The sequence below is a fragment of the Pinus tabuliformis genome, chromosome 1_1, assembly GCF_031772625.1.
Source record: "Pinus tabuliformis cultivar Carrire ecotype Pingquan chromosome 1_1, CPIR1, whole genome shotgun sequence".
NCBI classification, from domain to species: Eukaryota; Viridiplantae; Streptophyta; class Pinopsida; order Pinales; family Pinaceae; genus Pinus; species Pinus tabuliformis.
Genome location: NC_142297.1, coordinates 998,875,474 through 998,889,967, shown reverse-complemented (window position 1 = coordinate 998,889,967; position 14,494 = coordinate 998,875,474). Strand labels below are relative to the sequence as shown.

The following is a 14,494-nucleotide window of genomic DNA, read 5'->3' as shown; positions in this document are numbered from 1 at the left end:
CTGGGGAAAGTTATTAATGCTGGATCGGTTGGCGGATTCGCATTTATGCACTGCGCTGATCAACGCAACATTCCCTCAGTTATAATCATGCTGCTCCATAGTTATTTCACCATGCCTTGTGCTCAGTTGCTCGACAACGGAACCTAGTTTGCGGAGGCTGTTGGTGATGGACTGATTCTGGTTCACTGCCGCGAGCTCCAAGCCAACTCTATCAAGGGTAAGTTCTCCCCTGTTCTGGATTCACGCATTGTGTTGTTGTCTGCAAGTTCTGTTGTATTGTGTTGTCGTTTGCAAGTTCTGTTGGGCATCCCTCTCGCCTCAACCGACTCTGTTCTGTTGGTTCTCCTGTCCATAATCCATTTGCGCCCTACCTCCTGTCTGTCATCATGGTTCGTTCGGGCAAGAGGCATCGTTCAGGGGGGCGTCGTGACAGCCACTTGCATCCCCCAGCCGGTCATGCTATGGAAACTGCGCCGGAACCCTTCAATCCCTCCCCCGTCCATGAAGCTGGGCCATCTTTAAGCTCTGGTCGTAAGCCTATTCCGAACAGTGCCTTCCAAACCACGCACTTTAAATTTCAAAGTAATTTGCATAGGCCCCTTATTACTGCTCACATCACCATTATTCTTTCGGAAGAGGAAAATCAGGTCTCCCCTCTGGCCTGCATTGCCCCTGATCCTTCCCAAAGCAGTGAGCATTCCACGGACAAAGACAGCTTGGAGAATTGGAAAAATGAGAAGTTTGAACAGGAGGAATTTCTCAAAAATCTTCCTCCCCTTGAAGATACAGGACCTGCTGCTGAGGAAGGGACTCATGGTGAAGCAAGCCATGACATGGCAATCCCTGGCAGCGACTTGGGCGGCAATGAAGATCTGAAGACTGGTGATGCAGGTCTGGCTGAGTGGAAGAACCATGGCATGGAAAAGGAGAAGTAGCGCCACCTGGGACTGCCTCCTTTTTTTGTTTCGGCTACTGTTTCAGGCTCACGGTCAAGGTTCAGTGCTAATGTCCTACTGTTTTTGGCTTCCAGCTGGGGATTTGGTGACACATTATGTGCTGGTTTGCAATGATTTTGTGTCTCTGTACTGGCTCAGTTCTCCTTCTCTGCAAAACATGTCTCTCTTTATGTCTTTTATCTGGTTTCTTGATCCTTGTAACTAGTTTCCCCAGCTTATGTTTGTAAAGGGGCAGTTCTGTTCTGTTGAGGGCTTCCAAGCCTCGATACTATGTAAAAATATTTTGCCTTACAGTTAATAGAATTTAGTATTTGCAGAGAAAAAAAAAAGACCATTTAAAAAAAAAGACATGAGATAATAATATTTGAGTTAAAAAGATAAGAGATAAGACCATTTAAAAAAAGACATGAGATAATAATATTTGAGTTAAAAAGATAAGAGATAAGACCATTTAAAAAAAGAGACCTGAGATAATAATATTTGAGTTAAAAAACAAGAGAGGTCTGTACAATTCCAAACTGAAAAATTAATTTACTGCTTAATATTTTAATTTATATTAAACTTTTCATTATTATCTTTTAATTATTAAGTATTTGAAATTATTTCTATGCATGTGTTTGATGACATTTAAAAAAAACAACCTGAGATAATTATATTTGAGCTAAAAAAAAGTTTGTATAATTCCAAACTGAAAAATTACTTTATTACCTAAAATTAAAAATTAAAAATAAAAAAATACTATTACATCAACCTATAAATTTTTATTTTTAAATTTACAATTAAATTATTATTTATTTATTATTAAACTTTTCATAATTATTTTATAATTATTAAGTATTTAAAGCTATTCCTAACACGCGTTCGATGATAAGGCCGTTTAAAAAAAGAGATCTGACATAATAATATTTGAGCTAAAAAAACATTGTACCACTGCAAAGTGAAAAATTAATTTACTACCTAATATTTTAAAAGAAGATACTATTACATCAATTTATAACTATTATTTTTTAAATTTACATCTAAAATATCATTTAATTTATATTAATTTTTCATAATGATTTTATAATTATTAAATATTTGAAATTATTTTTAATCCAGGTTTGATGATAAGGTCATTTAAAAAACCAGTTGTTTTTAGTGTTTTTTTGGAAGTTTTTTGATGAGTTTTTCCAGTTTAATTTCTCTAAAATCCGATAGGAATTTATTGAAATCACAAGTTTTATAAGTAACCCTGCACAATCAAAGTGCTTTAGGGGTTTTTCAGGGTGTTGAATCCATATATAGTCAACAAACCAATTTAAATAACACAAATTAAGAATTCACCTCAAATTTTTTGTTGCCAGATTCTAACACAGAAAAGTCCAAAAAATCACACTAAAAACAACTCCTTTAAAAAAAATTGTGAGATAATAATATTTGAGTTAAAAAAAAATAAAAAAAAAGTTTATACCATTCTAAACTGAAAAATTAATTTATTACCTAATCTTTAAAAAGAAAATACTATTACATCAACTTATAAATTTTAAATTTTGAATTCACATTTAAAATATTATTTAATTTATATTAAACTTTTCATAATTTTATAATTATTAAGTATTTGAAATTATTCCTAACACATGCGTTTGATGATAAGGCCATTTAAAAAAAGAGATGTGAGATAATAATATTTGAGTTAAAAAAATAAGAAGTTTGTACCATTCCAAACTCGAAAATTAATTTATTACCTAATAGTTTTTTTTTATTGATATTAAACTTTTCATAATTTTATAATTATTAAGTACTTGAAATTATTCCTAACACATGTGTTTGCCGATAAGGCCATTTAAAGAAAGAGATGTGAGATAATAATATTTGAGTTAAAAAAATAAGAAGTTTTTACAATTCCAAACTGGGAAATTAATTTATTACCTAATAGTTTTAAAAAGGTTAGTATTACATCAATTGATAAATTTTTATTTTTAAATATACAATTCCAAACTGGAAAATTAATTTATTACTTATTAGTTTAAAAAAGGTTAGTATTACATCAATTGATAAATTTTTATTTTTAAATTCACATTTAAAATATTATTTAATTTATATTAAACTTTTCATAATTATTAAGTATTTAAAATTATTTTTCACATGTTGATCAGGATATCAAGTTAAAATAATTTTTTATATATAATTATTTTTAATAGCTATTTTATAATTAAATATATAATATTTTAATAAATAATTTTTAACAATTAATTTTAAAATATTATTTTATTTATTTTATTAACTAATTGACAAATGGTTTGTTTTTAATAGCTAATTCTGGGAAATGATGCATCCATGCTATTTATCCTTGAAGGTCGATTGATTTTTTCACTCGTCTTGAGGATGAACCACATTAGTGGTTAGAAACGTGGACCAAATCCTAATGATGTGATTAATCCGAAAGACATTTATCTACATTATAGATCACAAAAGTTTTAGATATAATATTATTCTATTTTCAAATAATAAATTTTCCTTGATAATTTTTAATTTCTTAAATAAAATTTTATGTTTCATTAAATCTAAATTACATTTTCAATATTTTTGAAAAAACTTTATACACTCTCTATTTTTTCTTTTTCTTTTGTATGTTGATTTTCAATTACTAACTGCAATAATGCATTCATGCTATTTATTCCTGGAGATCTATTCATTTTTTGACCTTATCCTAAAGATAAAAATAATCACATTAGTAATGTGATTAATCATAAAAACATTTATCTATAATATAAATCAGAAAAATCTTAGATCTAATATTTTTCTTTTCTATTTTTCAAATAAAATTTTATAAGGTTGCTTTGATTAAATCTATACACTCCCTGCTTTTTCTTTTTCTTTTTCTTTTGTATGCTTTTTTTTGGTCCCATTGACTCGGGTGTATACATGAGTCTTAGAATAATGCCCTTCACCCTTACACTGATTCAGTCTCTATCCACGTGACCCTCACAAGCAGAGCAATTAAATCATTTAACTAGTCACTGCCATTAACAGAGTTGAAGGGGACAACTTCTTTTTTAATTTTTTTTCTCCTCCCCTGGATGTTTCAGTCTTAGTGTTGAAGGCAGTCTTAATGTTGAAGTCAGCTAGTGCCCAGGTCTCCGGGTTCAACTTTAGTTGGTGGAATCTTTGCAATAGTTTAGAGGAGAGGTGGCCGACACAGAGACAGAGAAGCACCATGAGGGAATCCTCGTCACATGAATTTTAATGCTTTTCTAATCTGAGCACTCACATTTAAAAATTGGGAAGCATTTCAAACTACAGAGACATGTGTAATCACACCACACAGAAATGCACCAAGTTGGTCTCAAATAAAATCTAATCTAATGGCGCTGTGCGGTCACCAAGTTGGTCTCAAATAAAATCTAATCTAATGGCGCTGTGCGGTTGCATTCCCAATAAAAACATGATGGCTGTCGTATGAGCAAACGTGGGATTAAATAGTGACCTCGGCATGTGAGGGCGGTGGTCTCGGAATTCGGCCGGGCAGTCGAATCTCTGCACGCAAAAGAGGAATCCGCTAGCGCTGCATTATTGTTTTATTATGGAATTTGCCGATTTGGCCCCGCAGACAGACCGCCGCTCTGTTACTTTGCCTTTTCTTTTGCTTTCCCCATAGTCATGTGGGACTGGCACTTACTGTTTGGAGTCTTAATGATGTAACAAAGCATATTTTTCCGCAAATTATTTGATAAATTTTGAAGTGTGATCAGAGCTACATTATGGTTTAAGGTTTAAGTTATTTGATAAATTTTGAAGTGTCTATCAGAGCTGCATTATGGTTTATGGTTTAAGTTATTTGATAGATTTTGAAGTTTCAATCAGAGCTACATTATGGTTTATGGTTTAAGTTTAGAGGTTTATTATGTTTTAAGTTTAGAGTTTTATTATGATTTAAGTTTAATGCATAGTTTCTCTGAACTCTCAATAGGCTTTATATCAGTTGGAAAATTGCTTAGATTTTACTATTTATATTCTGGCGAATTTTTAAATTAATAATAATTAAAAAACTGTATTAATTTTATATATCGTTAGTAGTATTTTTTGGTAAGTTTGATAAGATTTTTTGGTTTTCATGCTTACATTTTATTATTCACTCTATTATGGTGAGGGTAGCACAAGATTTGAAAGCAAGATTATTTCCATGGCCTTTGCCACTTGAGCTATCCCAAAAAGACATATAATTGTAGTTTTGAATCAATGTAATTTTATTTTAAATTTGCTATATTCATATTCTTTTTAAATGTAATAACAATGTTTCAAAATAATTTTCCAACTTTAAAACAACCCAAATCATCAAACATGGTAATCTCATTGTTTTAATTTAATTATGTAATAAATGATTTTTTTAATAGCATAGTAATCTCATTGTTTTAAGTTAATCATGTAATAATTGAACTTTTTTTTGGCAATAAATTTGACATGAATTTGATAAAAATTTCAAACATGATTGAAATCTTGTTATTATTATATAGTAAAATGATGTTTTAAAGATTATTTCCAATTCTCTATGATCTAAATTATTGGTAAACTAATTATAATTTCAAATAGCTATAAATTCTCCTTTAAATTTATAAACTCTAAATTTTGTAGATGGATAATCAATTATTTACTAATCAATGTTTTTTTTTTTTTTTTTTTTTTTTTTTTTTTTTTTCTAGTTAAAACTACCTAAGTACCCACGGAGGATTTGAACTGGTGACCTATCGCAAGGAGTGCTTTATCGTCAATCCAAAGCCCTGTAGGCATTGACTAATCAATGTTATGGTATTACTCTATTTGAAATAAGATGATCTTGGAATAATATATCATTTTGCAATAAATAATAAATTTGATATAAATGATATAAAATTGTCAATTTCAATAAAAATTCAATTGTGATTCAAGTTTAGTATACTCATTTCAATTAATCAAACACATTTAAAAATCAATTAGAATTGTAATTTGTTATAAATTCTATCATAAATTTGTTAAAATCCAAATTCTGAATATAATATTATATGCCACAAAATTTATATCCAAATCTAAATATGTTAAAACTATTAAACCATCAATAATTTTTAGAAATAAAATACCTATATAATATAAACCCAAATATAATATATAAGTATAACGAAAACTCAAAAATAAACTTAACCCAACCAAATTTTAAACAAATTCAAATTAATTAAAATTCTAAATCTTTTATTTCAACCTTAAATTTACTGCTTCTAAATTTTGTATTAACTTTCTTACACAAATTTTTAAACTAATTAAAATTATGATATGTATTTATATAAATTTTCATTTTACTCACCTAAATAAAATTAAAAAATCCATTATTATTCCACATCTTTATAAACTCTTCTTTCAAATTTGGTATATCCAAACTTTATACATAATATCGTGACTTTATATATTATACTTTTAAATCAATATATTACCAAACTTTAGATATAATATCCTGACTTTGTACATTATACTTTTAAGTTAATATATATATATATAATTTAGTATATCCAAACTTTATACATAATATCACATATTAAGGAAGATTTCTCGATATGAATTACATAGCTTTCAATTTACTATATCCAAACTTTATACATAATAAGAAAAATATATCAAATGTGAATTACATAGTTTGATATGTTAGAAGCATTGTGCCCCATCATAAATTGCATTTATACATAATAAGAAAAATATATCAAATGTGAATTACATAGTTTGATATGTTAGAAGCATTGTGCCCCATCATAAATTGCATTTATACATAATAAGAAAAATATATCAAATGTGAATTACATAGTTTGATATGTTAGAAGCATTGTGCCCCATTATAAATTACATTTATACATAATATGAAAAATATATCAAATGTGAATTACATAGTTTGATAGGTCAGAAGCATTGTGCCCCATTATAAATTGCATAGTATAACACGCCACAAAAGGTTTCGACCACTTGTATAAATCGATCCATATCTCATAGCAATCAACTCAAAATTCCAAATGAATAAAAGAAATCCAACTTCCTAGATTCCGGCCACACTGAAAATTTGCGGCTCCGACCTGTCCCACTCGGGCCGGTCGGACGGACGGACGGACAAACCCATCATATAACAAAGGGGTGCCCCGTTCTCCTGTTATCTGTTCCCCTCCTGATTCACCTCACCCACCCCAGATTGCCTGGTTCCTGTACTTCTTCTTATCCCACACCCCTCGCGGCACTGAATACAATACAATGTGATGATGGATTAAGTGCACAGCCCTAGTGTTACTCCTACCTCATGTCCCTCGCCTCGCCCGATGGTGATCGATCTCGTCGGATCAAGCTTGCACAATCCCCAAACTCTATGCAAATTTCTTGGGCTCCGATATTGAATTTGTTCGGCCCGATGGAAGGCCGGAGTTCAATGCCGATCGTTTTCTTTCTTATTATCATCCCATGGACGGCCTTCGCCGTCAATCAAGAAGGGCAGGCGCTGCTAACCTGGAAGAAAACTCTTGGCGATGGAACTTCATGGCCTTTCTTCGAATCGTGGGATCCTCGGCATGAAAATCCCTGTAAATGGACCGGTGTGATTTGCTCTCTGGATCATGAAAATCTCGTTACAGAGATTAATATTCAGTCTGTGCAAATCGCAGGCAATGTTCCTACTCAGTTTGCAGTTCTTGGATCTCTTCGGTCGCTCGTTATTTCTGCAGCGAATTTGACTGGAAGCATTCCTGCAGAGATTGGAGGTTATGAGAGCTTAGAGATTCTGGATCTGAGCGGGAATAGGTTAAGAGGAAATATTCCTGCAGAAATTTCTAAGCTCAAGAACTTGAAGTCTCTGATCCTCAATTCGAACCAGCTCCAGGGGAGCATTCCAGCTGAGATTGGAAATTGTCATAATCTTGTGGATCTTGTTGTTTTCGATAATCAGCTGAGCGGCAAAATTCCGGCAGAGCTCGGCCGTTTGGCTAATCTGGAAGTCTTTAGAGCAGGCGGTAATGAGAATATTGAAGGCACGTTGCCAGATGAATTAAGCAACTGTACCAATCTTGTAACATTGGGATTAGCAGAGACTAATATCTCTGGCAAAATTCCTTTATCGTTTGGATCTTTAAAGAAGCTCCAAACCCTAGCAATATATACTGCTTTTCTCTCTGGAACTATACCGGCAGAATTGGGGAACTGTTCTGAGCTTGTGAATTTGTATCTCTATGAAAATAGACTTTCCGGAGCGATTCCCCGAGAGCTCGGGAAGCTGCAGAAGCTTGAAAAGCTGTATCTCTGGGACAACGAGCTAGCCGGGAGCATACCCGCAGAGCTCGGTAGCTGTAGTTCTTTGAAGTTCGTCGATTTGTCGACCAATTACTTGTCCGGTAGCATTCCAGATTCTTTTGGGAGTTTGAAAAATTTAAGCGAGCTTGAGATCACTGACAACAATGTCTCCGGTTCGATTCCTGCGGCTCTTGCTAATTGCACAGAGCTTACTCAGATTCAGCTCTATAATAACCAGATTTCGGGACAAATGCCTGCTGAGCTGGGGGCTTTGAAGAAATTAACAGTGCTGTTTCTATGGCAAAATAATCTGGAAGGCCCCATTCCTTCTAGTCTAGGTAGCTGTGATAATCTCCAGTCCTTGGATCTTTCTCACAATCGGTTAACTGGAAGCATTCCGCCGAGTTTATTTGAAATAAAGAATCTGACAAAGTTGCTGCTTCTGTCGAATGAGCTCACCGGAGCTTTGCCGCCGGAGATTGGAAACTGTGTGGCTCTGTCGCGCTTGCGTCTTGGGAATAATAGGTTGCTGAATCAGATTCCTAGAGAGATTGGAAAGCTGGAGAATCTTGTTTTTCTGGACCTTGCAATGAATCAGTTTTCTGGTTCTATTCCTGCAGAGATTGGAGGATGTTCTCAGCTTCAAATGCTGGATCTTCATGGAAATCGACTAGGCGGTGAACTTCCGAGGGCTCTTGGGTTCTTGCACGGTTTGCAAGTCGTTGATTTGTCTGCTAATGAATTGAGCGGGCTGATTCCGGCAAATCTTGGAAATCTGGTTGCCCTGACTAAGCTTACTTTGAATGGAAATGCTCTGTCTGGTGCTATACCATGGGAGATCAGCCGGTGTACCAATTTGCAGTTACTAGACTTGAGCTTAAATCGATTTTCAGGGCAAATTCCTCCAGAAATGGGAAAAATGCAAGCGCTGGAAATTGCATTGAATTTGAGCTGGAACAATCTTTCCGGCTCAATTCCGGCACAATTTTCCGGTCTTACTAAACTGGCATCTTTAGATCTTTCCCACAATTTGCTCTCTGGAAATTTATCTGCTCTTGCTCAGCTTCAGAATCTTGTTTTTCTCAACATTTCTTTCAACGATTTTTCCGGGTCTCTGCCTGATACCAGTCTTTTCAGATCTTTGCCTGCCAGCGACCTATCCGGCAACGCGGCTCTGTGCACCTCGGAGGAAGTTTGCTTCATGAGCAGCGGCGCGCCTTCGAACAGAGAGTCCTTTGAGGTAAAACTGGTAATGATTCTTCTGTTCAGTGTCACGGCTGTAATGATGATTCTGGGCATCTGGCTCGTGACACGAGTCCGGCGAATGGGTGACCGGCAAATGGAGGATTCCGAGATCGGGTGGCCATGGCAGATGACCACGTTTCAGAAACTCAATTTCTCGGCCGACGACGTCGTGGACGCGCTGGTTGACAGTAACATTATCGGAAAAGGATGTTCCGGCGTGGTCTACAAGGCCGAGATGGGCAACGGGGACGTTATAGCAGTGAAGAAGCTGTGGACTGGGAAGGAGTCGGAATGTGAGAAAGTCCGGGAACGGGACTCTTTTTCGGCCGAGGTGAACACTCTGGGCGCCATCCGCCATAGAAATATCGTTCGGCTCCTCGGGTGCTGCACAAACGGGCGATCGAAGCTTTTGATGTACGATTACATGCCCAACGGGAGCTTGGGCGGGCTCTTGCACGAGAAGAGAAGTATGCTGGATTGGGAAATTAGGTATAACATAGTGCTGGGAGCTGCGCAGGGGTTGTCCTATCTGCATCATGATTGCAGGCCGCCCATACTCCATCGAGATGTTAAGGCCAATAATATATTGTTGGGCAGTCAGTATGAGCCTTATCTCGCAGACTTTGGTCTCGCCAAGCTTGTGGATTCAGCAGATTTCAATAGATCTTCGACAACAGTAGCTGGATCTTATGGTTACATAGCTCCTGGTAAGTAGTTTTCTTTTTCTGGAACGTGTTATACCAGTGTGTTTTCTGAATGCATTTCATAAATTTCTATTTTCAACTTTAATATGTTATTTAAAAAAAAAAACTATAGTTGTCTTTTTTCTTATTATTATTTTAATTTTTAATTTCTTTTTATTTTCGGACCAAAAATTTCAAAATTTAGTATGCTTAACTTACAATAGTAGACGATGTCCTTATAATAAATAGTAGACAATGTCTAGGGGTTATTTAATTTAATATTTTTATTTTTATAATAGTTACACAATATTTTTAATTTCTTTTTATTTTGCATTTTATTTAGTTGGATTCGGACCAAAAATATCAAAATTTACAATACTTAACTTACAATAGTTAAACAATGTCCAGGAGTTATTTAAAATATTTTTATTTTTATTAGTATAGTAAGACAATGTCCAGGGGTTATTTAAAATATTTTTATTTTTATTAGTATAGTTAGACAATGTCCAGGGGTTATTAAAAATATTTTTATTTTTATTAGTATAGTTTAAGAAAGTGTATATATTGGATTTCTTTGATTAATGAGGTGAGTGGAAATGTATATACTGTACTTTTTATTAATAAAATTTATGAAAAATTACATATTTGATATATATATATGGTTGAGTGTAGGTTTCTAGCTTGTTTTTTTGATGGAAAAATAAGTTACTAAAGGTGCAATGTTATGATTAAGATGGTGTAAGAGCTTAATTTTTAATTAAAATAGCTTCCATCGTGAACTATATTTATTTATATTTTAAATATAGTTTATTAGAATTTATATTTCTAATTTTTCTTTATTAATATGAGTTTAATAATTGAATTAAGATTTCGTAAATTATATTATGAAAAGTGAATTTTTCAAGTAAAAATTACATCATCAAATCAAATTTTTTTTATTTTTTATAAATTAAACAATTAAATATATTTTTAAATTCAATACCTTTTGTCACTTATTATTATTATTTACAAATATTCACACTTCCATTAAAATCTTATTCTATTATGTAAATAAATAGAAGAATGTAATAATTAAAAAAATAAGATAAAACATTTTTACTTAGATTATAAGATTTATCCCTTGAAGCATTGCTGTGTGAGGGTATTAGATAGAAACCTTGAGTAAAAAAAAATCCAATCCTATGAATGGTATGTGTATGCCTGAATACTTCTGGTATCTGATTTCTTACCAAAAACTACTTGCAATTGGCAGACAAATTTATATTAAGAGTTTCTTTTGTTTAAATATTTAAATTTATAGATATATATTTATAAGATTATATAAAAATTTATATTAAGTGTTTTTTGTTTAAATATTTAAATTTATAGATATATATTTTTGTATTTATATGGCAAAGTGTTTTAAAATATAATACATTTAATTATATATTTTTATTTATTTTATTAGTATATATGAAACATTATTTAAATATTTATATTAATTCAAGTTTGTTTTTTTATTGATTAGTCTTATTATTGCTCGGTGTGGCAATCCAATTGGTTCAAGTTTTTTTTTGAAAAATTAACCAACATTGAATAATGGTTGAATATAAAAAAGAAAAAAGTTTAATTATTAAATGTTTTTGTTTTTGGGTTAGAATTATGTCATATATTTTTTTACGGGATTTAAATGTTTTAAAATGTTTTTTTTTTTTTTTTAAATTTGTTAATGAATTTGTCTATCAGTTTTAAGTAGACAGTGATTGGGTTTTGTTAAGATAGTTTTTAATATGAAGTCACTGAATTTATTCCAGAAATAATTGGAGTGATATATTATTTCAAACATAATTGGAAAGATATATTAAATATGAAAAAGATATAATCCTGCCACCAAAAAATATATTAATAAATTAAACTTAATAAAAGATGAAATTCTTTACCGCATTTCAATCAAAATTGCCATCAAGGAAAAATTTTCATATATATATAAATAATTATGATATGTTGTCATATTCAGAATAATCATGAAAGTGATCGTGATGACTGACAAAATCTCATTGCACCGTGACCAGAATACGGATACACCATGAAAATAACGCAGAAAATCGATGTGTACAGTTTCGGCGTGGTTCTGTTGGAGGTGGTAACCGGAAAGCAGCCCATCGACCCGACCATTCCCGAAGGCGTCCATTTGGTGGAGTGGGCGCGAGACGCAGTGCAGAGCAACAAGCTGGCCGACTCGGCGGAGGTAATCGATCCGAGACTCCAAGGCCGGCCCGACACACAGATCCAAGAAATGCTGCAGGTGCTGGGCGTCGCCTTCCTCTGCGTCAATTCCAATCCCGACGAAAGGCCGACCATGAAAGACGTGGCGGCGCTCCTGAAAGAAATCCGCCACGACTGCCATGACTATAACGGCAAGGCCGACCTTCTGCTCAAACAAACTCCTGCGCCCGGCTCGACCCGGTCACCGAACCCTACCGCGGACGCCCGATCTCCCGTAGGGTCCTCCTTTGGTCTCGATTACTCTTCGGCTTCGACAACCGCCCACGAATCCTATTCGCTGCATTCTTCAGTTTCCAATGTAATTTGAATATAGCATTAATGCATTTTATCAAATTTAATATGTGAGCAAGGCATTACATAAAATTAGAGTAGTCAATGTAAAGTTGTTAGCCATTATTCTTGGAGCCCATACGTCGAGTTCCAGTCATGCAGTTATTTTTATGAGAGAACAATGTAGTGTAGGGTGGTTTAATTAGGAGGAGGATCCGACATCTGATACATCTCTCCAGGAGGTATCAACAACTATGTAAAATGGGGCAATACACACAATTGTATTCATATATAGTACACAGCTCGGGACCGGACCGCTTATTAGAACAGCATCTATTTTGATTTGGTGAATAGCATAGTAAAATCAAGAGAACACTGAGGAAACACACTTTCCTTTCCTTACAGGTCCATAATAAACTGGTGTATCAAACCATAAAATAAGATGTTACTTTTACCTTTCGAAGTGGTGCATCCAAACATAAAAATAAGATTTACTTAAAATACTCTTTCTGAGTTTCTGACAGATTCATAATAGACCGGTGTATCTCATCATAAAACTAAGATGCTGTAATTTTCAAAGTGGGGCAGCCTAGGAATTATTTAAATATTTTTTGTCAGTTCCTTACAGATTCATAACAAATTTGTGTATCCAAACATAAAATATATAAATATTTTTCTGAGCTACTCACAAATTCATAATAATTTTGTGTATTATAATTTTCAAAGTGGGTGAGCCTAAGATTTATTTAAATATTTTTGGAGATTTATTTAAATATTTTTGGTATGATTTGATTATTAAGTGTATAAAGATATACATATTTTATCTCTCTGGTTTTAAACTTGTGACTTCTTAGGAAGAAACACATGCTCTTTATCATTAGGTTCACTAAATTTGTGTATTTCACCATACAATAAAATAAGAGTTAATTAATAAAATAAGAGTGTCCTCTAACTAATATGCAAAAAAAAACATAAAGTAAAATAGTAATATCTTTTAACTAATATAATTTTTTTTATAGAAATATCATAATAAAAAATTGGGATTGTAAATTTAAATTGTATAAATTTTCAAGAAATTGAATTTATTTATATATTCAAAAATACATTTTAAATAACATAAATCAAAATCTCATTCAAATTTATATTATCAAATTTTAATTAAATAAATAAAATATATTAAAAAAATAATAAAAAAATAAGATACCTATAAAATTAAAATTTTATTTAATTACTTTTTAAAGGAGATATTGATATTAAAAAATAGAGAAACAATAAAAGTTCATAACTAATTTTGAAATTGAATTATAATTTTTGAACAAAGATTTCTTCTTCTTTTATATATATATATATATATATATATATAAACCACATTAAAATTATTAATGTGGTTGATATAGCGGAAGACTTCATAAAAAAAAAAAAAAAAAAACATTTGCAGAAATAATGCCTTGCCAATGCACACATTTACATGATTAACCATGTATAAAAAGGTTATGGGTCAACTTCAACTTGAGAAAAAAAAAAGAATTAAAAATCTTATTGTAAAATGGACAATTTTTCTAAATAAAGTTTGCTTATATATTAATATACCCATCTAATTAGAATATGAACTTATTAGAATTGGAATAATCTCATCCCTAGGAAATTCGTGGGCTAGGAGCCATGTGGCACAAATCTAATTTAACTTGAGAAGAAAAAAGGAATTACACATCTTAATGTAAAATAGACTATTTCCCTAAATAAAATTTGCTTATATATTAATTTCCCAATCTAATTAGAATATGAATTTATTAGAATTGGAATAATCTC

The 14,494-nt window shown here is 32.3% G+C and overlaps 1 protein-coding gene across 1 annotated transcript; it reads left to right on the top strand.

Moving 5' to 3' along the window:
* Positions 1-6,993: 6,993 nt before the first annotated feature.
* LOC149217956 (uncharacterized) lies at positions 6,994-13,012 on the top strand. The gene is made up of 2 exons (XM_089393100.1): positions 6,994-10,174; positions 12,202-13,012. The coding sequence occupies exons 1-2, from the start codon at positions 7,243-7,245 to the stop codon at positions 12,720-12,722; spliced, it is 3,453 nt and encodes a 1,150-aa protein (XP_089249226.1). The 5' UTR covers positions 6,994-7,242; the 3' UTR covers positions 12,723-13,012.
* The last annotated feature ends 1,482 nt before the right edge of the window (positions 13,013-14,494 follow it).

Coding starts and splice junctions, on each gene's coding strand:
- LOC149217956 (XM_089393100.1), top strand. CDS start 7,243: ATGTCCCTCGCCTCGCCCGATGGTGATCGATCTCGTCGGATCAAGCTT. Junction 10,175..12,201: donor TTATGGTTACATAGCTCCTG/GTAAGTAGTTTT, acceptor CACCGTGACCAG/AATACGGATACACCATGAAA.